Source organism: Galeopterus variegatus, unplaced genomic scaffold (genome assembly GCF_000696425.1).
Source record: "Galeopterus variegatus unplaced genomic scaffold, G_variegatus-3.0.2 Scaffold9470, whole genome shotgun sequence".
Taxonomy (NCBI): Eukaryota; Metazoa; Chordata; class Mammalia; order Dermoptera; family Cynocephalidae; genus Galeopterus; species Galeopterus variegatus.
Window position 1 is genome coordinate 50,436 of NW_007735581.1, and position 21,741 is coordinate 72,176.

A 21,741-nucleotide genomic window follows, 5' to 3' on the forward strand; every position below is an offset into this window, starting at 1 on the left:
AAAAAAAAAAAAAAAAAAAAAAAAAAAAAAAAAAAAAAAAAGAAAAGGTTTTAAAGGCATTGTATGCTAGTTATTGACACATAATTCTAAGTTTAAAGTGACAGAGTGGACAGGTCAATCAGGTGAAATACACACAAGATCAAACATACGAAGGGACACAGGTACCTTAGCAACCAAGTTTTCATTAAAAGGAATTGTGATAAACAAGTGGTTTAAGGAAGTCTGAATAGCAGTTCATTTTGAGAAGTAAAAACCCACTGGGGGTTGTAAGTAAATCTACTGTTGAAACGCGGAGGATTCCCTAGTTCTGTCTGCATTTGTAACTTGGTGTTTTTGTTGTTGAGGACGAGGTCATGAAAAGTCCTGGCCTGTATGCCATCGAGGAAGGAGAGCAGGAAAAGCGGAAGAGGTCCCTGAAGCTCATTCTGGAGAAGAAGCTGGCCATTCTGGAGCGGGCCATCGAGAGCAACCAGAGCAGCGTGGATCTGAAACTTGCCAAGCTGAAGCTCTGCACAGAGTTCTGGGAGCCCCCCACTCTGCTCAAAGAGTGGCAGAAACTGATATTTTTACATCCCAATAACACAGCCCTTTGGCAGAAATACCTTTTATTTTGCCAGAGCCAGTTTAGCACTTTTTCAGTATCAAAAATTCACAATCTTTATGGAAAGTGCTTGAGTACTTTGTCTGCTGTTAAGGATGGCAGCATCTTGTCTCACCCTGCGTTGCCTGGCACGGAAGAGGCCATGTTTGGTAAGGAGGTACCACATCCAGTTACGTGGGACGAGTTATACTTTCTTTTGGCTTTACTTGAAAATGAGGATTTATTTTTGGTTTATTCTAGAAAAAGTCTAAATTGTCAAGTAGAACTGATTTTTAAAAATGTATTGTGACTTTTGTTGATTATAACACATTCCCTTCATGGCTCCTGGGTTGGGTAGAGGTGGGTATTAGAGCCAGTAGAGTGAGGAAAATATCAGTGAGCAAGAAGCTCCAGCTTTTCTACCTGTTAACCAGGTAAACAAAGTCTCTTACTGCTTTGGCAGTCAATGGCCTTATCGGTTGAGGTGCTTGTACTTGTCTCACCAGTTATAGGGTCTCAGGCAATAATGTGCGGGAGAGGCCCTGACTGACTGAGAACCACTGCAGAGAGATAAGTTATTGGTATCATCATACTGTTAACATTTTTGGTGTGTCCTGAAAGAGCCTAGAATATAAATCTTGGCAGTAACTAGATGTAGGAGGCAGCATGTTATGTAAGGGCCAGCGAGTTATCACGCTTGAGCTTGAATCCTGGGTTTTTCCTTCATTTGCTGTGGTGACTCCTTAACCTGTTTGAGCTCCAGTTTCTCCATCAGCAACAATAGTATAATACTTGCTTTACTAGACTGTTGTGCACATTAAATGAGATAATATTATGGTGAATCTACTTCAGACGCTGGCACATAGCAGGCATTTATTTGATTGAAACCCCTGCCATTGAGTACTACCATTAGCATCTAAAGATATAAATATGTTGCTCTAGAAATAATAAGCATTTACTACACTGATGTAAAGAGTCTTATATTTGGTATTATTTGTGATGTGTTCAAATAGTTTAATGTTATTTAGTAAACGGAATTGTGCCACAGTTAAGAAGAACTGAAATTTTCAGACATGGAACCTTGATTTGTTTACTGCATACTCTGAACATAGGATGAAAGTTGCTGGTGAATAATGCCACCTAGTGATCAGTTGAGCACAGACGTTGCTTCCTGTTAAAAATCTGCTCCCCCATCCTTTTCCTGAAATTTTTCTTGTAATAAGTGTTGAGCATTTGATAGCCAACATGCAGACCAACCTCTTGACTTATTTTTATGTACTGTATATAGTTTTTATTGTTAGTATTTGTATTCTGTGATGGTTTCTTCAAAAAAAATTAGAATAACGATACTTAGATTACCTATAGAATAACTATACCTTAGATTACTGTAGAATAACGATACTTAGATTACCATACTGTTGAGTCCTTTTAAGTCATTTATGTATTACAGCTTTGAAAAGATGTTTTTAGTGTTTAATTGCACGTCTTAAGAAGTTACGTTCTCTCCCTTAAATGGTGTCACCAAGGATTCTTCCCCTTTGCTCTCCCGTCTGCAGCACTCTTTCTTCAGCAGTGCCACTTTCTGCGGCAGACAGGCCACTCTGAGAAGGCCATCTCTTTGTTCCAGGCCATGGTTGACTTCACTTTCTTCAAACCTGACAGTGTGAAAGATCTGCCTACCAAAGCACAGGTGCTAAGCTCTACTCACATGGTCTGTCCAGGAGTGGGGAGAGGGAGAGGTGTGGGTAATGGGAAGTGTTAGTATTTTTAACAGATCATGTCCTTCTTTGTATCAGTTCTGCTGAGGAGGATTTCTCAGAAATAGTCCAGTGTTGCAAGGAGAATTCCATAATGAAAGTAATGAAATGTGGACAGATGAAAGAAGATGCCCCTGCAGCCCCCAGTTTAAATACTCACTGATGTCCTTTCTTTCTTACTGTAGCCCTGTTTAAATGTCAGATATCCTCAGCAGTAAGGAAAACAGTTGTCATGCTATTGTAAACGACGCGTCACTCTCTCCCACCCTTATGCATTCTAATCTGGGTCTTGTGTCACTTTCCCAATTAACCTTTCCGTTACATATAATTTTTGCTAGAGTTTCACATGAAATTACATGTCACTTTGTCATCACAGATCCTAATGGGGGAGGGGTTAATCCTTTATATAACAAGCGAATTTTGTTATGTGAAGCAATAAAAAAAATCATATCATAGAGCTGTGCTTATAAGAAAACCTGTCTTTTCTCTTTTTCCACTGAAGAACATTGAGTTTCCTACTCTGCAAAGAGACTGGTGGAAGAGGAACAGAATATCTGAATTGGTGGTGAAACGTCAAAAGTCTTTTTTGAGAGGCAAAGGTCTCCCTCCATCATGTGGAAATTTCATGAATTTCCAGTAAAGACCGTTTTTATCATGACACAAAATTGTGTTAAAGAATTATTTATACCAGTTCATATTGGTATAACTGATTATTACTAAGCCAGACAACAAAGTAATTTTAAGACACTTTTTGATATTTTAAGAAGGTGCTATGCTACAGAAGTGATTCTTAGCTGACTCTAAGGAGTATTGTGGGTCAGGATCAGAATCTTTCTTATCCCCACCCCTTTACTGAGACTCACTGTCTATGATGAGAGCAGTTACTGATGGGTGGTAGGGCTCTGCCCATGACTGGCACATCAAGGACCGCTGCTCTAGGGTGTTGAGAGACCTAGATCCACATTCTTGGGGTTTTAAATACTAACGGCACATGTATTTCCAAAGCATTTACCTTGACAGCTTTGAGATGAAGCTGCTGCTTTAACAATATTCCGTATTGCTTCTGTAACTGAGAGACTTCGTTACTGTAAATGTAGTAGCATAACTTAAAACAGGCAGAGTCTTAAATTACTGGTCTGAATTTCTGTGGAATAAACAAATTGATCATAATCATTTATCACACTGTTTACAAAAAATGCCTGTCTTTTTCCTGAGTGCACTTTCTTTCTTTTTTTTTTTTTTTTTGTCTTTTTCCGGGACCGGCAACGGGATCGCAACCCTCAGTGTCGCCCCCGCGCCTCGCTCAGCCAGTGAGCGGGAACCGGTCTGTATGTGGGATCCGAACCCTCGGGCGGGAGCGCCGCCGCGCTTCCCAAGCGGCGCACTATCCAGTGCGCCACTGGGCCGGCCCCTGAGTGCACTTTCTTCCGTAACTCTTACGAGAGTAAAACCTATAGGAGGGAGTGTAGTCTTCCCAGAGCCCCTTCCAGAGATTAACTGACATGCACTCAGACTACAGAGCCCATGTCAGGACGTTCACCTCCCCTGACTCCTGGAGACTGAGCTCTTCCAGGCATGTGTGGTGCTGCCTGGGGCTCAGGCTGGATAATCCTGTGGCTCCTGGACTATGGTGTGCCCATGGGAAGTCTGCTTGTCCTCTTCAGAAGGTTTTGTACGAGAGCTTTTCCTTTTTTTAAAAAATTTATTTATTTATTTATTTTTTAAAAAGATGACCGGTAAGGGGATCTTAACCCTTGACTTGGTGTTGTCAGCCCCATGCTCACCCAGTGAGCCAACCGGCCATCCCTATGTGGGATCCGAACCCTTGGCCTTGGTGTTATCAGCACCGCACTCTCCCGAGTGAGCCACAGGGCCGGCCCATAAAGGAAGTTAGTAATCACTACTGCTTTTTTTTTTTTCCTTTTTTTTGTCTTTTTTCGTGACTGGCAACGGATCGCAACCCTCAGTGTCGCGCCTGTACCGGACCGCGACCGGCAACGGGATCACAACCCTCGGTGTTGCTCCTGCACCTCGCTCAGCCAGTGAGCGGCCGGTCTGTATGTGGGATCCGAACCCTCGGCGGGAGCGCCGCCGTGCTCCCAAGCGGCGCACTGTAGCAGTGTGCCACCGGGCCGGCCCGACGACTAATTTTTTTTTCCTTTTTGTCTTTTTTCATGCCCGGCAACGGATCGCAACCCTCAGTGTCGCGCCTGTACCGGACCGGGACCGGCAACGGGATCACAAGCGCTCAGCCAGTGAGCGGGAACCCGTCTCCACATGGGATCCGAACCCTCGGGCGGGAGCGCCGCCGTGCTCCCAAGCGGCGCACTGTAGCAGTGCGCCCCCAGGCCGGCCCTTCCTTTTTTTTTTTTTTTGTCTTTTTTACTGACTGGTAACGGGATCACAAGCGCTCAGCCAGTGAGCGGGAACCCGTCTCCACATGGGATCCGAACCCTCGGGCGGGAGCGCCGCCGTGCTCCCAAGCGGCGCACTGTAGCAGTGCGCCCCCAGGCCGGCCCTTCCTTTTTTTTTTTTTTTGTCTTTTTTACTGACTGGTAACGGGATCACAAGCGCTCAGCCAGTGAGCGGGAACCCGTCTCCACATGGGATCCGAACCCTCGGGCGGGAGCGCCGCCGTGCTCCCAAGCGGCGCACTGTAGCAGTGCGCCCCCAGGCCGGCCCTTCCTTTTTTTTTTTTTTTGTCTTTTTTACTGACTGGTAACGGGATCACAAGCGCTCAGCCAGTGAGCGGGAACCCGTCTCCACATGGGATCCGAACCCTCGGGCGGGAGCGCCGCCGTGCTCCCAAGCGGCGCACTGTAGCAGTGCGCCCCCAGGCCGGCCCTTCCTTTTTTTTTTTTTTTGTCTTTTTTACTGACTGGTAACGGGATCACAAGCGCTCAGCCAGTGAGCGGGAACCCGTCTCCACATGGGATCCGAACCCTCGGGCGGGAGCGCCGCCGTGCTCCCAAGCGGCGCACTGTAGCAGTGCGCCCCCAGGCCGGCCCTTCCTTTTTTTTTTTTTTTGTCTTTTTTACTGACTGGTAACGGGATCACAAGCGCTCAGCCAGTGAGCGGGAACCCGTCTCCACATGGGATCCGAACCCTCGGGCGGGAGCGCCGCCGTGCTCCCAAGCGGCGCACTGTAGCAGTGCGCCCCCAGGCCGGCCCTTCCTTTTTTTTTTTTTTTGTCTTTTTTACTGACTGGTAACGGGATCACAAGCGCTCAGCCAGTGAGCGGGAACCCGTCTCCACATGGGATCCGAACCCTCGGGCGGGAGCGCCGCCGTGCTCCCAAGCGGCGCACTGTAGCAGTGCGCCCCCAGGCCGGCCCTTCCTTTTTTTTTTTTTTTTGTCTTTTTTACTGACTGGTAACGGGATCACAAGATCTGTGCCAACAGGCATTTATTGAGTCTCTACTATGTGTTGAGCACTGTACCAGGTGTTAGGAATATAGATACTTAAGATGTGGTTGTGCCCTTAAGAGCTCACAGTCTGTCTTGTTGAAACTTTGAATCCCTTTCCCCTCAAAAGGTCTTGAAAGCAATGTAGCTTAAAGGATCAGGTATGGAGCCCAGTGGCATTAGGGGAGCTGGCAGTGCCACCATCCTTGGTTAGGCTGGCCTAGCAGGATCAGAATTGGGCGACCACTCCTCTTCTATCCAGCTGCAGCCCTTCTTGCTGAACCTTGGCCAGTCTTTTATAACCTAATCTCAGAAGGGTCATCCCATCACTTTTGCCATATTCTGTTAGAAGAAGTCACTAGGTCCAGCCCACATTCAAGAGTGTGAATACCACTGGGCAGGGGTGGGGTCCTGGTGGGCTGTCTTGGAGGCCGCCTACCACACTAGATTTTTTTTTTTTTCCTACTTTGGGGTATGTATCATGTATCTATTTCAAACACTGATGGCAAGCATGATTTCAAGAATCATAAACTCTGTGTCCACCAGCACTTATTTTGCCCAGTGACTCAGCAGTTTTGTACAAGTTAGGCCTAATGTCCATTTTTAAATCTCAACAGGTGGAATTCTTTGAGCCCTTTTGGGACAGTGGAGAGCCCCGGGCTGGGGAGAAGGGAGCGCGAGGCTGGAGAGCGTGGATGCACCAGCAGGAGCAGGGTGGCTGGGTGGTCGTCAACCCAGGTAAGGCACCTCTCAGCAAATATGTGTCTGCCTTTTTCTTCTGGAATGTCTTTTTACATCTTTGTGATTATTTATCTGTATAAGCTATTTATCAGTAGCTTAAGAACATTGTACAAACAAAATGTCAGAAATACATTAAGTAGATGTCATGGGAGAATAGACTTTCTTTCCCTTAGAGGCTTTGAAGCAGTTGATTTCCCGTTCCTTCAATACACAATACTCTGAGGATTTGAGAGTTTCTTTCCAGAGGAAGTAATTTTCCTTTTTCCTTTTATAGGTTGCTCCTGAAGAAGTAATCTTGCAGCTAACCTTCTCCACCCGCCTTTCTTTTTTAGTGTGTATTTGAGATAGTCTTTTTGTTTTCTTGGCAATGTGCAGATCAATAGATCCTTTAAAAAATACTTGCCTTTTTAGGAGTGTTACAAAATGATTATTAACTAGCATTTATATAACTATCATTCTAAATGACCCCAAAGCACTTTCCAGATTTACAGTCTAACAGAGAGCTGTCCAGTAGAAATATAAAAAAATGATTATTAACTAGCATTTATATAACTATCATTCTTAATGACCCCAAAGCACTTTCCAGATTTACAGTCTAACAGAGAGCTGTCCAGTAGAAATATAATGCAAGCACATGGGTATTTCAAATTGTCTAGTAGCCATATAGAAAAAGTAAAAAGAGACAGATAAAGTTTATTTAACCTAATATATGAAAGCATTATCATTTCAGCATGTAATCAATATTTAGAAATTATTAAGGAGATATTTTAGGTTCTTTTTTTTCATAGTAGCTCTGAAATCTGGTGTGAATTTTACACTTGTAGCACATCTCAATTTAGACTAGGCACTATTCAAGTGCTTGATAGCCACATATTAATGGCTACGTATTGGCCAGAGCAGCTCTTAGATGTTTAGGAACTGCTTCACTCCTGAAAGACAGATCCAGCATAAAGGGGGATCTGCCAGGCCGGCTGTTTTGTTGAAAGTACCAGGGGGAAAGAGTGATGGAAAGGGACTCAGGACACTGGCTCCTTGCTGACACTCAGCGAGCCTCATCTCACAGGTGTGACCTTTCTGGGCCTTGGTTCTTCATCTGCAGAATGAAAACTTTGGATTAGGTACTGTCTGCATGGTAGGTCAGAGCTCTGGGCCAGGTGGCATCTCTGATACCGCTAAGGAAGGGGAGGGGCCCGTCAGGTGTTCGGAGGTAACTTTGCTCTGGGCAGTGCTATCAGGTGGTGATCATGACTCACCTGGGCTGTGGGGGACACAGCTGCTTAGATTTTCCTTGAGCGTTCTTTTCTGAAAAGAACTGAAACTGTTTTTCAGGCTAACAGGTGGTTTTTATATGTGAGGAAAAACAACATGCATGGCTCAATGGAAGTTGGGATTGCACTGTTAACCACTGGGTCCACAGGCACCCAAAAACAGAAGTCTTAGCATTAACTCTTCGTCTGAGTGACTGATTCAGCACGGGTCTGTGTTTTTAGGCTGGTTTTTTGTTTTTATTTATTTGTTTTTGTTAAGGAGTGAGTCTGCTACAGTGCATGGTATCTATATTATAAAGTTTGCCATATTCTGCATTTCTGTGATGATAAGATAGAATTCTCAAAGCAGTGTCCACAGACTAAGTTAACATTACTTCTCTGATAAGGGTGCAGTGTCTAATGGTCACTCATAATCACATGTAAAGTTAGTTTTCTCAGAAAGGTAATACAGATATCAAAATCTTGATTTTTAATATCAAGTGAGAGATGTGTGTTGGTACTTACATGCCCTGTAAGCTTTCCATACATTTCCATTATAGAGAATCTTCTACTGAACTTAATGAATTTCTGTCCAATGAATTTAATGAGAGTCCTCCAGAAAACTAGCAGAGTGAAAAGAAGGGTTGAAAGTTTTCTTGTTTGTAGAAAACTAGTTGATAACAATTTTTTGTTTTTAAGTTCTCGTCATTCTGACAAGGTTGGCATTTAGAGGGTAGTTGGGATTTTATCATGCATTCTGAGGTAGCTTATTTCTTCTCTCTTGCCCTCACTTCCTGTTAGTCTGTAATTGTTACATATGCATGCCTGTCCGAAACCATGTAAGCTTTTGAATTCTTAATGCAATAAATTCAGGTATCTAAGTCTGATATGACTCTCGGGTAATTTCTCTATGATAAGAGTTTTTCAGAATGATTAAAGGATTGCTTTAAATACAGATGTTTAGGGCCGGCTGGTTAGTTCACTTGGAGAGCAATGGTGCTGGTGACACCAAGGTCAAGGGTTCAGATTCCATACTGGTCAGCTGCCAAGAAAAAAAATATTTATCTTTAGAAGAAGGTGATAGTTAAATTTTAGTTTTCTTCTTCGAGAAACTCAGAATGTTTAGGCAGAATATTGGGTTTAAAATGCTAATATATACATTATGCATTTAAATTATTTGGGTTTTCCTAAAAAAACCTTATAGACTCACAAGAAGTTGAAAATAAAAGTACAGAGAGATTTTGTGTGCCCTTCACCTACCGTCCCCCGTGGTAGTGCTGTAGTATAGTATCACAGCCAGAGAACTGACATTGGTACAGTGGTACAATCTGCAGCGTTTATTCACATTTCAGCAGTTTTACATGCGCGCATGTGCGTGCTTGTGTGTGTGTGTGTGTGTGTGTGTGTTTATATAGTACTAGGCAGTTTTATCACGTGTGTAGCTTTGTGTAATTACCGTTGCAGTCAAGATACAGAACTGTTTCATCACCACAAGGCCACCTCGTGCTACCTCTTTTTAGCCACACACCCCTACCTTAAACCCTGGGAACCAACTAATCTGTTCTCCATCTCTATTATTCAGTTGTTTCACCAATGTTATATAAATGGAAACATATGGTATATAACTTTTTTCAACAAAATGTTTTTAGTTGTAAAATATACACAACATAAAATTTACCATTTTAACCATTTTTAAGTGTACAGTTCACTGACGTTACGTACATTCACAGTGTCTTACAGCCGTTACCTCTGTCCATCTCCATAACCTTTTCATCTTCCCCAACTGAAACTCTGCACCCATTAAAGTCTAACTCCCGGGCCAGCCCGGTGGCGCACTGCTACAGTGCGCCGCTTGGGAGCGCGGTAGCGCTCCCGCCGAGGGTTCGGATCCCACATACAGACCGGTTCCCGCTCACTGGCTGAGCGAGGTGCGGGTGCAGCACTGAGGGTTGCAATCCTGTTGCCGGTCCCGGTCCCGGTCCGGGCGCAACACTGAAGGTTGCGATCCGTTGCCGGACACGAAAAAAGACAAAAAAAAAAAAAAAGTCTAACTCCGTATTCCACCCCCTGCCCCCAGCCCTGGCAGCCACCACTCTGCTTTCTGTCTCTATGAATTCGACTACTCTAGGATACCCATAAAGGAGGAGTCATATAGTATTTGTTCTATTGTGACTGGTTTATTCCACTTTGCATAGTGTCTTTAAGATTTGTGGATGTTGTAGCATGTGTCAGAATTTCATTCCTTTTTAAGGCTGAATAATATTCCGCTGTAGGTATAGACCACATTTTGTTATGCGCTCATCTGTCAGACACGGGTTGCTTCACTTTTGGCAGTTGTGAATAATGCTGCTGCGCACATGGTGCACAATGTCTCTTTAAGTGCTTGCTTTCAGTTCTTTTGGGTATACAGCTGGCCTTCCACATCTATGGATGCAGTCAACCGCAGGTCAAAATATTTGAAAAAAAAAGCGTCCGTATTGAACACGTACAGACTTTTTTTCTTGTCATCATTCCCTAAACAATACATTACCCCTATGATTTACATAGTATTTACAGTGTATTAGATATTATAAGTAATCTAGCAATGCTTTAAAGTATACAGGAGGGTGTGCATAGGTTATATGCAAATGGTGTTTATCAGGGACTTGAGCATCTGTGGATTTTGGTATCCGAGGGAGGACCTGGAACCAGTCCCCCACGGGTACTGAGGGACGACTGTATATCCAGAAGTGCAATTGCCCGATCGTATGGTAATTCTGTTTAATTTTTTGAGGAACTACCAGACTGTTTTTCACAGTGGCTGCACCATTTTGCATTCCTACTTCAATGCACAAGGGGTCCTGTTCCCCACTTCTTGGCAACACTTGCTTTATGGTAACTTGAAGTTGGCTTTTTCTCATGCAGCATAATTCCCCTGAGACACATAAAAATTGTTGTGTGTATCTATAGTTTGTTCATTTTTATTGCTGTCTGGTGGTGTAGACATACCGTAGTTTGTTGTACTGCTCTTCTTCCTTTTTTTTTTTTTTAAATTTATTTTATTTATTGAATCAAAATCGATTATACATATTTTTTGGGTTGAACATTGAGATATGTTGATTAAATCAATATTACTAGCATATATATTGTTACAAATCGTAATTATTCTTTATGCCCCTTATCCAACCTCTCCCCTTCCCCCATTTTCTCCCCCTCCCCCCTCTAATTGCCCTAGATTTCTTCTCTCCTTCTGAAAGAATAATGGTTACTCTGTTAACTTGTTGCCTAGATGATCTGTCCAATGCTGAGAGATGTGATCAGGTCCCCCACTATTATCATAGAGCAGATGCTTCTTTCTGTCACTCTAAAATGGATTTTGTGGAAAGAGACATCCTCTTCTTTTCTTTGTCTCTGCTGGTGACTCTTCTTGTGTGAATGCACTCCAATGGTTGCTGGGCCATCTGCGTGGTGGTTGTGGTGTCTAGCCGCTTTTGCAGCAGCCATGGTTATTGTGGTGGCTGTGGTGGGCCACCCACGTGGAGGTGCTGTTTTTGGCATGCTCCTTGGCACTGGCGGTATGCCTGGTTGTGGGGTGTGTTTGGTCCCCTTCTCCATGCGTCTGGTCACTGGGCAGGCCCCAAGGCACTGGCACCATGTGCCTGGTTGTGGGAGAGGGGTCCAGTCCCCTTCTCCATGTCCTGCGTTCCTGGGTGGGCCCTGAGGTACTGCTGCAGTGTGCCTGGTTGTGGGAGGAGGGTCCAGTCCCCTTCTCCATGCCTCTGGTACCCAGGTGGGCCCCAAAGTGCTGGCATTTTGTGCCTGGTGTGGGAGGAGGGTCCAGTCCCCTTCTGCATACCTCTGGGCCGGGCAGTCCCTGAGGTGCTGGCACCGTGTCCCTCATTGTGGGACAGAGGTCCAGTCCCCTTCGCCTTGCCTCGGGTCTCTGGGGGGGCCCTGAGGAACTAGTGTGCTGTGCCTTGTCGTGGGAGGAGGTTCTGGTTCCTGGCTCCATGCCTTGGGTCACTGGGTGGGACCCAAGGTGCTGGCTTGGTGTGCCTGGTTGCTGGGGAGAGGTCCGGTCGCCTTCTCCATGCCCTGGGTCCCTGGGTGGGCTCTGAGGTGCTGGCATGGTGTGCGTGGTTGTGAGAGGGTGGTCCGGTTCCCTTCTCCATGCCCTGGGACTGTGGGGGGGCCCCGAGGTGCTGGCTTGGTGTGCCTGGTTTTGGGAGAGAGGTCCAGTCCTCTTCTCCATGCCCCAGGTCCCTGGGTGGGCTCCGAGGTGCTGGCATGTTGTGCCTGGTTGTGGGAGGGTGGTCTGGTCCCTGACTCCATACCCCGGGTCCCTAGTGGGCTCCAAGGCGTTGTCTCAGAGTGACTGGTTGTGGGAGGGTGGTCTGGTCCCTGACTCCATACCCCGGGTCCCTAGTGGGCTCCAAGGCGTTGTCTCAGAGTGCCTGGTTGTGGGAGGGTGGTCTGATCCCCTTCTCCATGCTCTGGGTTCCTGGGCGGGGCCCAAGGTGCTGGTATGGTGTGCCTGGTTGTGAGAGGGTGGTCCGGTCCCCTTCTCCATGCCCCGGGACTGTGGGTGGGCCCCAAGGCGCTGGCGTGGTGTTCCTGGTTGTGGGAGAGAGGTCCAGTTCCCGACTCCGTAGCCCGGGTTCCTGGGTGGGCCCCAAGGCCTGGTTGTAAGATGTACTGCTCTTCTAATGTAGGACATTTGGGCAGCTTCCAGTTTCTGACTATTGCTAATAAAGCTGCCGTGAGCATTAGTGTCTAGGTTTTGTGTGAATGTAGGTTTTCATTTTTCTGGGATCAGTGCCCAAGTGTAGAGTTATGGTAAGTGCATGTTTAGTGTTATTAGAAACTGCCATACTTTTCCTGTGTGGCTATACCATTTTATATACCCTATTTGTTTATTTTTAAGTATTGAACTTTACAGATAACTGAGACTTTTCTCCTTATCCATTCTGCATGTTCAGAACTAGGAAACATTGAAATACAATTATTGGATATCCTGAATTGTCTTTTTTTTTTTTTTTTTAGCAACTTCTAGTGAGCATAGGTCATAATTATTTTGCCACTGGCTAAAAATTCTGATGACCTAAGAAAATCTGAACCAATGCTGTCATTAAATGTCATTTGGCATTTTAAATCTGTGTTATCTGATACAGTAGTCTCTAGCCATGTGTGACTATTTAAAATTAAATAAAATTAAGAATTCAGTTCCTTTACTAGCTACCTCTCAAGTGCCCAGTAAGGTACCTGTGGCTGGTGGCTACCATATTAGACAATGCAGATACAGAGCATTTTCATCATTGCACAAAGTTTTATTCGATAGTACTGTTCTAGGATACGTGTTCCAATTTTAATTGCTGTGATAGCATTAAAAATCATATGATTTCATCAGCTTGTCTGCCTGTTTTTTCCTGGGAACTTGACTGATTACAGGAGAGTCCCTAAATGCCACTAAGTGCCCCAGAAGGCTGGCATGGCTGTTACTCATTTTGGCATTCCAGGTGCCCACACAGTACTTGGCCAAGCAGGCCGATTGGGTGATTATGGTGGTTTTGATTGCTGACTAAGGTGAGCTAGAGGTTTTGTTCTGTTCTAGATGAGGATGATGATGAACCAGAAGAGGATGACCACCAGGAGATAAGAGACAAGACTCTGCCCAGGTGGCAGATCTGGCTGGCTGCTGAGCGTTCCCGAGACCAGAGACACTGGCGGCCCTGGCGCCCTGATAAGACCAAGAAACAAACTGAGGAAGACTGTGAGGACCCAGAGAGACAGGCAAGTATCCTCCACTCCCGGACGGAAGCTGACCATGGGGGCTTTTTCTTCTTTCTATTCCTGTTGTGCTGTGGTTATCTGAAAGAAGGTCGCTGGGGCTCCTTTAGCACTTGGCTGGCTTAGGAGATGCCAGCCTGCCACCGTTCATGTCTGTGGAAATTTTCCTCCTGCCCAATATCGAGATAGAAATTTCATTGGCCACTGGTGATGGGGGAGCATACAGACACTTGACCAGATAGTTCCTGGCCCCTAGTAAGGGAGTAGGCTGTCATGGTCACTGCACTGGAGATCATATTCCAGGTTATTCAGGTAATTTTTCACGTGGAACTGTGTGCACTCAGGTTCTAAAAACCTAGAATCACTGTCCTAGATGAGTTAATCGTGTCCACTTTCCCCAGCCCACTCTTGGATCCATGAAGATGTAGCACGTAGATCAGACTCTGGAAGACCAGAGGGACTGGATGTGGAGTCCATATCAGGACAGTCAGCATGCAGCTTGTCTTGCTGAAGAAGGAACTACCTGTTGTGTGCCAGGCACTTCACTTATGTTATCTCTTTTACTGACATTATGTGATTTGGTACATCTTCTCTGTGTTTACTGGCCAGCAGCTTTGGAGGTTTTAAATTAAGATGAAGGAAGAAATTATTTGATATCTGGGACTGACCCGGTTTCACAAGATACCAACTCTGTTGCTTGGCATACGACATGTTACGGGTACACACTGATAGGTTCGTACAGTAACGATGCTCTGTGACCCTCCCTACAAATTAGATGTCCTGAAGGTAGGGAGTTTTTGTCTCTCTTGTTTACTGCTGTATCACCAGTGCCTAGAACAATGATTATCCTGTGGGGAGGGCTCAGTTAATATTCTTGGATGTCCAAGGAGTCTTTGCTGGCACATCTGCTCTGGGCAGAGGGATCAGAACTAGGGAAGGCTGCAGAGTGCCTGGACTGTTTGAGGAGGGCCCTGTGGAGTGGCCAGACTGAAATTGGGATACAGAGAAGTGGGGATAGAGATAGAGAAAAAAGTGATCTCTAGGCAGGAAACAGGGGCCAAATGAAAGGAAAATGCCAGCTCACTGGAATGCTCAAGGAGGTGACTCTGCACGGGAGGCACTTTCCTGGATGAAGCTGAATATTTAGAGAAGAGAGGGATTCTTTTTTTTTTGGTGTTTGAGGATTTTATAGAGGTCTCAGTCACCCTTTTGGAAGTTGGTTCTCTAAGCCCAGCATTCCGGCAGTCTTCCAGAAGCTGATTCCTGGAGCGGACTGCTGCTGTGAGCAATTTCTTGTCGCTTAGCCTTTTCTCTAATCAAAAGCTGGGAGAAAAGAGCTTTCTGATTAATTGATAGTTTTGATTAGTTGAGTTTCAGGTAGTCCATTTTACTGTGCTTATGTTTTGATTTCCTCTTTGCTGAGAGCCACAAAGACCAATCAGATAACCAGCACCTTGAGACAGAGGGTAGGCTCCTTGGCTTTACATTTTTAAATGATTACATGAAATCAGCTATCAACATTTACAGTTAGTGTTAGGCTCTTCCAGTTGCTCTTAACATGGTCTATTGCTCTTGTGGTTTCCTTCTTACTTTGCTGCTGTTTATTTGTTTTTGAGAATAGTTTTTATTGGGCCGGCCCGGTGGTGCACTTGGTAGAGTGCGGTGCTTGGGAGTGCAGTGGTGCTCCCGCCGAGGGTTCGGATCCCATATAGAGACCGGTCCATTCACTGGTTGAGTGCGGTGCTGGCGCGACACCGAGGGTTGCGATCCCGTTGCCGGTCGCGGTACGGGTGCGACACTGAGGGTTGCGATCCCGTTACTGGTCACGAAAAAAGACAAAAAGGAAAAAAAAAAGAATATTTTTTATTTACTAAAGCAATTTTCCCCAAAGAAACCACAAAATAGTAGAGTTCTTATCTTCCATCTTAAAATAAATTTTCACAATTGTAATTTATCAAAGTAACTACAAAAGCAATTATGTGTGCTTTCAGAAGTGAGCATGATTCTAGATTTTCTACAAATCCATTAGGATACTTTGAAAGCTTTTGGTTTAAGCTTATTTGTGTCTTGCCTCCTTCCCAGTATTCCTATGTATGTGAAAAATGTTAATGTCCCCACAGGGCTGCTGACAGTTTTTCTTCAGTTGTTTGGGTTGCCTTGTAAGAACTTTAGCTTTTTTTTGCATTTTGCAGACAACTTAGCTCCTGTCTGTGCAAAATTTATTTTAATTTGAATAATGTTGAATCTTTAGTACATTTACATAAAAAGAATAGTGGAAAAATTTGATCAAATCATTGATGTATCAAACATTAAGTGGGTTATTTTGTTTTGTCTTGGTTGCAGGTGTTGTTTGATGATATTGGACAATCTCTTATCAGACTTTGCAGCCAAGATCTTCAGTTCCGGTTGATTGAGGCCTTTCTGCAGTTCTTGGGTGTGCCTTCTGGCTTCATTCCTCCAGCCTCCTGCCTTTATCTGGCCATGGATGAGAACAGCATCTTTGATAATGGACTTTATGATGAAAAGCCCTTGACTTTTTCCAGCCCTTCATTTTCTGGCATCAGCTGTGTTGGCCGCATGGACCCATTGGGCTGTCCATGCTGGACCAGGGGTCACAATCGAGAGGGCGAGGACTTCATCCGCAACCTCTTTCATCTTGTCATGCCTTTGTTTTTGGGCAAGGAAAAGTCTCAGCTCTGCTTCCTCTGGTTACAGTATGAGATTGCAAAGGTAACTCCAGCCTCCTCCTCCCTGTGTTTGGGGACTTTTCATCTTGTGCAGTGTTTATGAGTAGGATTGCAAGGCTCTGAGTGCTCCTCTGGGAACTGTGCCAAGCACCTCCTCCTTCAGTGACTCCTGAAGGCACCTCATGTGTGTTTGGTCCTCAAAGGGACCAGAGTGACGAGGAGGAAGGCAGGAGTTAGTTCATCTGCCTCAATGACACTGGAGCTGTTTATGGTGTTGAGTCTGGCATTACCAGATGCCTGTGATTATGTGAGCAGTTAATGTTAAGAACAAGCTTAAACTTAAGCAGGGTTAGAGGATTTGTGGGTTTATTAAAATAGATAAAATAAGCTACTTACTGATCCTGCTCTTTATATCTAATAAAAATTAGTCTGGATTGACTCTTCTGCCCTCTGCTGGCCACTAGTTAGTATTGACTCTTACCACTCAAGGTTCTAAAGCTTCGCACACACCAGGTTGTATTAAAATAGTGTCTCTGATGAAATTTGGTGGCCACGTGTCTTTGAGGAAGAACATCTGGAGTATATCAGCCTTGTTTATTGAGATTTATGGTGGAACCCTGGATTTTGGGGCACCTGTGTCTGGTAAAGTCCTGATTTCTCACTCAGAGAGCCTCAGTGTTTACAAACGTATGACAAAGTATAGGCGCCTTTGTGCCGTCAGCGCTTTCTAAATGTGGCAGTACAAAGGGATAGGTTTAAAATTACAGAGCACTTGGTTTCGTTCTTCTCTTTCTGCCTGTAGGTCATTTGGTGTCTGCAGACTAAAAGCAAGAAGAGATTAAAGTCACAGGGGAAGAACTGCAAAAAACTAGCCAAGAATCTCCTTAAGGAGCCAGAAAACTGCAACAACTTTTGTCTCTGGAAGCAGTATGCACATCTGGAGTGGTTGATGGGCAACATAGAGGACGCCAGAAAAGTTTTTGACATAGCACTAAGCATGGCAGGAAGCAAAGAACTGCAGGACCACGAACTATGTGAGCTCAGTCTGCTCTATGCCCAGCTGGAGGTGGAGCTGGAGCCTGACTTGAGAAGGGGCACTGCAGCCCGAGCCGTTCATATACTGACCAGACTGACTGAGAGCAGTCCCTACGGACCCTACACTGGGCAGGTCTTGGCTGTTCACATTTTGAAAGCTCGAAAGGCTTACGAGCACGCGTTGCAGGGCTGTTTGAGTGAGAGCTGTGTCTCTGATCCACCTCCCACCAATTCATTAAACCGTCTAGTTAGCTTGGTCAAATGCTTTATGTTTTTCCAGTATTTGACCAAAGGGATTGATGCTGCTGTGCAGATATCCGAGCAGGTATTTGCAAAACTGAAGGACTCTGTTTTCACCTCCCAGCGTTTGACCAGTATTCTCGAAACTGTCACTCTGCTGCACATGAGTCTGCTGCGATTTCACATGAAAGTCAGTGTTTACCCTCTCACCCCTGTGCGAGAGGCATTCTCAGAGGCTTTAAAGTTGTATCCGGGCAACCAGGTTCTTTGGAGGTCATATGTACAGATTCACAGTAAGTCCCACAGTGCCAGCAAGACCAGAAGATTCTTCGATGCAATCACGAGGTCTACCAAACCCTTGGAGCCTTGGTTGTTTGCAATTGAAGCTGAGAAAATGAGGAAAAGACTGGTGGAAATGGTTCAGAGGTAATCACAGGCCGTCTTGTTCATGTGTTCCACAAGCCCCTGTGGAATGCTCGCCGCATTCCCGCTGGCTTGCTAGGTCTCAGGAATACAGAAGTGGACACTGCACAGTGCCCGGAACACCTGCTGCATGCGGGTGCTCTAGGTGTTGTAGAATAACATGTGGAAAGATGAGCAAGATGCTTACAAGGTAGCAACATCTTTCCTTAGAGGCTTTGGTGGCTGTCTTCCTAGGCCATGGTTCTAGAAGGGGAGTCTGCATGTTGCTTCTGGTATGCATGGGTGGTGACTGTCACACCATCAGGTATCTGAGAAACTATGACAAAAGCATATGGTTAAAAGCACAGGCTCTGGGGTTCCCTTCTCTGTATTCCATTGCCAGCTGTGCCACTTCGTGGCTGAGTGACCTAGGGCAAGTCACTTCACCTCTCTAACAGGTTCTTCTGTCAAATGGGAATAATTAAAGAACCTACCTCAGGGTCGCTCTGAGGGGTCAGTGAGGAAAGTGCTCGGCACAAAGACTGGTTAATAATTGGTAGCTTCTATCAGTATTACTAGTGATAACAGCGGCACATTTTAAATATCATTTTTTGATATAGGGTTTTATATGTGAAAGTTAGTCTAGGGACACAATAGCTTAGGCATCATCGTTCCTTCTGGAGTCTTTGCTCTTGCTTCACTCTGGCCTTCTAAGTTATGTAGAATTGCCTTTGAGTAGTATTTCCCTTTACTCTTTTTTTATGTCTTCCATGGGGTGTTTCATTCACTCCATGTAAGTCTTAACTATGTCTACTTTAAATTGAAAGATCTTTCCTTCCCTTAAAATAGAATTTGCCTTCTGCTGATTAAAGGGTAGGTTTCTTTAGAAAACATAAAAGCAAAGAGTTTGCCTGAGACTTGTAGACAGACTCAGCAGGTGTAGACCCCACAGAACCCTGGACCCAGCCTTCCTCTGGCCTCAGAGCAGCCACATCACACCTGCAGTTGGCACCACTGTGCTCACACACCGAGGGACACACTCCCCTGACACTCTGATCCAGTTGTTGCTGACACTTGTCATCATGGTCTCTTCCTGCTGTCATGTTGGGTGAGAGAACTCGTGTCAGAGTTACATGAGCCTTTTCCTTGCAGGGTAGATGGCAGAGAGATCCACGCCACGATTCCTGAGACCGGCTTAACACATCGCATCAAAGCCCTGTTTGAAAGTGCATTGCGGAATGACAGTGGCAGCCAGTGCCCCTTACTGTGGAGGATGTATTTGAAGTTTTTGGTGAGAAAATATGTAGACTTTTTCTTGTTACGCAGAGTTCTGCTTCTTCCTTCATAAGTGGGAAGTGTAGGTGTCCAGGGCCCTTTTGTGGGGAAGCAAGGAGGGCTGTATTTTTATCCCACACCATCTGGCATTGGTTAATCCTACGGGAACCCTGGTGGAATAATGTCAGGTCTCTTAGGATTTGGGAAGTGGTTGCAGGTTGCATAATTTGTGAATGTGAGTGTACGGACTGAAAGGTGGTACTTTGGCTTCACGGAGTCTGTGAATTGGCCTGGTCCTGGGTTAAAGGCCTGCTGTTGGATGGGCCTCATTTACTGTAATCATCTACTGTCAAGTTGCATGTCGTTTTAGAAAGTTTTCTAGGCCTCTTGCACGCTATTTTAGTTCAAAGCTACTCAGTCACATCTAGGTGACCTCCAATGAATATTGTACCTTCAGAAGCCAGAAGTGACCTTCCTTATTCATAAATTTTATGTATCTAATTATTTCCATCGGGTAAATTCTCAAAACTCAAAGTATTTGAACGTTTCTATTTGACATATGACAGACCTGGGATGTGTAAAGAGATAAAGATAGTAATTTGGGGGTTAGGGGAGGATTGGGCCTTCCGCTCACTTCTGTCTTAGATTCCAGAATTCATCTGGGTGTGCCTCTCTGACCGCTGAGAGCGGGCATGTGCTGAAGGCTTAGGGGGAGACAGGGCACACTGTCTCAGGACAGCTGCTCATCTGCACATCCAGGAACAATGGCCACGTTCTTGGGGGCATAAGTCGGCATCAGAAATGAATGACCATAAAAGTGGTGCATTCCCCTGGCATTTATACTTTACATCCAGGAGCTCGGATTTTCCCTTGTGTGAGATGGAAACCTTAAGAAGGTCACATAGTGATGCGGTGTTCAAGGTGCATTCATGGCCTGTGAGCAGGACACTGCCTGTCGATCAGAGATGGCAGCTTGGTGCAACAGAGTCTGGAGAGAGAGCTGTGTTTATCACATCTCCACTCTTATCATCAGGCTGCTCAGTGGAGGGAGCAGGTTAGATGCTCCGTGATATTTCCAGTGCTGATATGCTGCCAGTCTTTCTGAAATGAAAGCCCTTCACATTTAAAAAGGGAGAGCTTGCAAATTTGCTGCTTTAACTTCCTCAGTCTTTTATAGGCAGAGATGGGGGTAAGGTGCAAACTCACAATATTTTTACTGAGAATCTGCTGAGAGCCAAGTTTGGTTGGATTGTAGGAAAAAAATGCAATTGACTTAGAAAAAAAAAATCTAGGCCCTTAAGGACTTTCTCTTTTTGGAAAGGTCATATTGGAACTAAGGATTAATTAGAGCAGTGACTTCCTGTAGTAGTTCCTGAGGCATCTGGGCGGGCACCTCGCACTTTATGAAACTGAAAAAATCAAATTATGGCCAAAATGCAAGGTATAGGCAGCAATTGCCAGGAGAGGCAGGAGAGCAAGCCCGGGGCCGTCATGAAAGGGTGAGGCTCTGTGGAGGAGCGAGGTGTTTGCTGTGCACGCGTCCCTTCCTGTGCAGGCATCCACACACAGGAGCGTGCTCGCGTGCATGCAGGCCCATTTGCTTGCTTGCTTGCTTTTTCCCTGCAAGAATGACCGAAGGAATGAAAGCTTACTGTTGGCCATGGAGAATGTGGGGGGAAAAGGAATTGGACAAACAGCAGTGAATGTTTTCCGCTAAGGTTGGAACTTAGCAGGCCACTGTTCTGCACACACATTAACACATTCAGCCAAACTTTTTTTTTTATTGGCTAAAATTGCAGTTATTTCCTAGATTTTTAGAGTCCTTTATTTTTGTCACCTACCTACACAATAAAGAAGGAAATTTAAGTATATAAGCCAGTTAACTGATTTCATGGAATGGATGAAAGTAGTCTTAATAAATAAAAAGGGAACAGTGGCATTTCTGAATTGTTAATCATCAGATTTTCTTACACCCTCCAGTACAGTTTCTTCTTCATCCTGTTGACAGCTGGCAGAAGTCAGGATATATTGAAAGGCTGCCATTTACCAGAGCTGTGGGCGGGAAAGAATCCCCTTCAGTTCCCCTCTCTAGGGAAGGATGAATAAGCCTCCGGGCAGGGTGTCAGTCTCCCTTAGGAACATGCAGATGAAGCATTGTGGAAATCTTTCTTTTCTTATTTGACAAGGGCTGGCTATTGGTTTTGTCAGATTACTTTAAAAAGCTAACATTTGCTCAGACTTCTTTGTAATGAGATAAGAACAGAGAATTGAATTTTGCAAAAGCCTGAAGACCTTCAGCCCTCCCATTTTCTTAGAGATGTTGCTTCCCCCGTGTGGAGGTGGCTCACGTCAGATAAGAAGGTACAAATGTGCCAAAACAAGTGATTACTAAGCGCCACATTGCTTCTGTAGACAGAGAGCTGGAACGTCACTACGTGGTGGATGGGGCTGGCCTGCTGGGCACCTGCCTCTCCACGCTGCCGCTGTTATTGTCCCCCCGGCCCTGCCTGTGTAGGGGAGAATCTATGATGGCCCAGTCCAAGTCTGACTCACGGGTGCCCACAAGCATCTTGTTTGCTGAGTTCTTCATAGGGTGCGTGGGGCGCT

General features: G+C 45.2%; 1 protein-coding gene across 1 annotated transcript in view; it reads left to right on the top strand.

Moving 5' to 3' along the window:
• NRDE2 (NRDE-2, necessary for RNA interference, domain containing) overlaps nucleotides 1-19,134 on the top strand; it is a 40,623-nt gene extending 21,489 nt beyond the window's left edge. The window contains exons 6-12 of the mRNA XM_008593652.1: nucleotides 345-750; nucleotides 2,137-2,270; nucleotides 6,359-6,479; nucleotides 13,320-13,498; nucleotides 15,839-16,225; nucleotides 16,985-17,883; nucleotides 19,017-19,134. Coding sequence (XP_008591874.1) covers nucleotides 345-750; nucleotides 2,137-2,270; nucleotides 6,359-6,479; nucleotides 13,320-13,498; nucleotides 15,839-16,225; nucleotides 16,985-17,883; nucleotides 19,017-19,047 — 2,157 coding nt within the window. The 3' untranslated portion in view covers nucleotides 19,048-19,134. The remainder of the gene's footprint in view (nucleotides 1-344; nucleotides 751-2,136; nucleotides 2,271-6,358; nucleotides 6,480-13,319; nucleotides 13,499-15,838; nucleotides 16,226-16,984; nucleotides 17,884-19,016) is intronic.
• The last annotated feature ends 2,607 nt before the right edge of the window (nucleotides 19,135-21,741 follow it).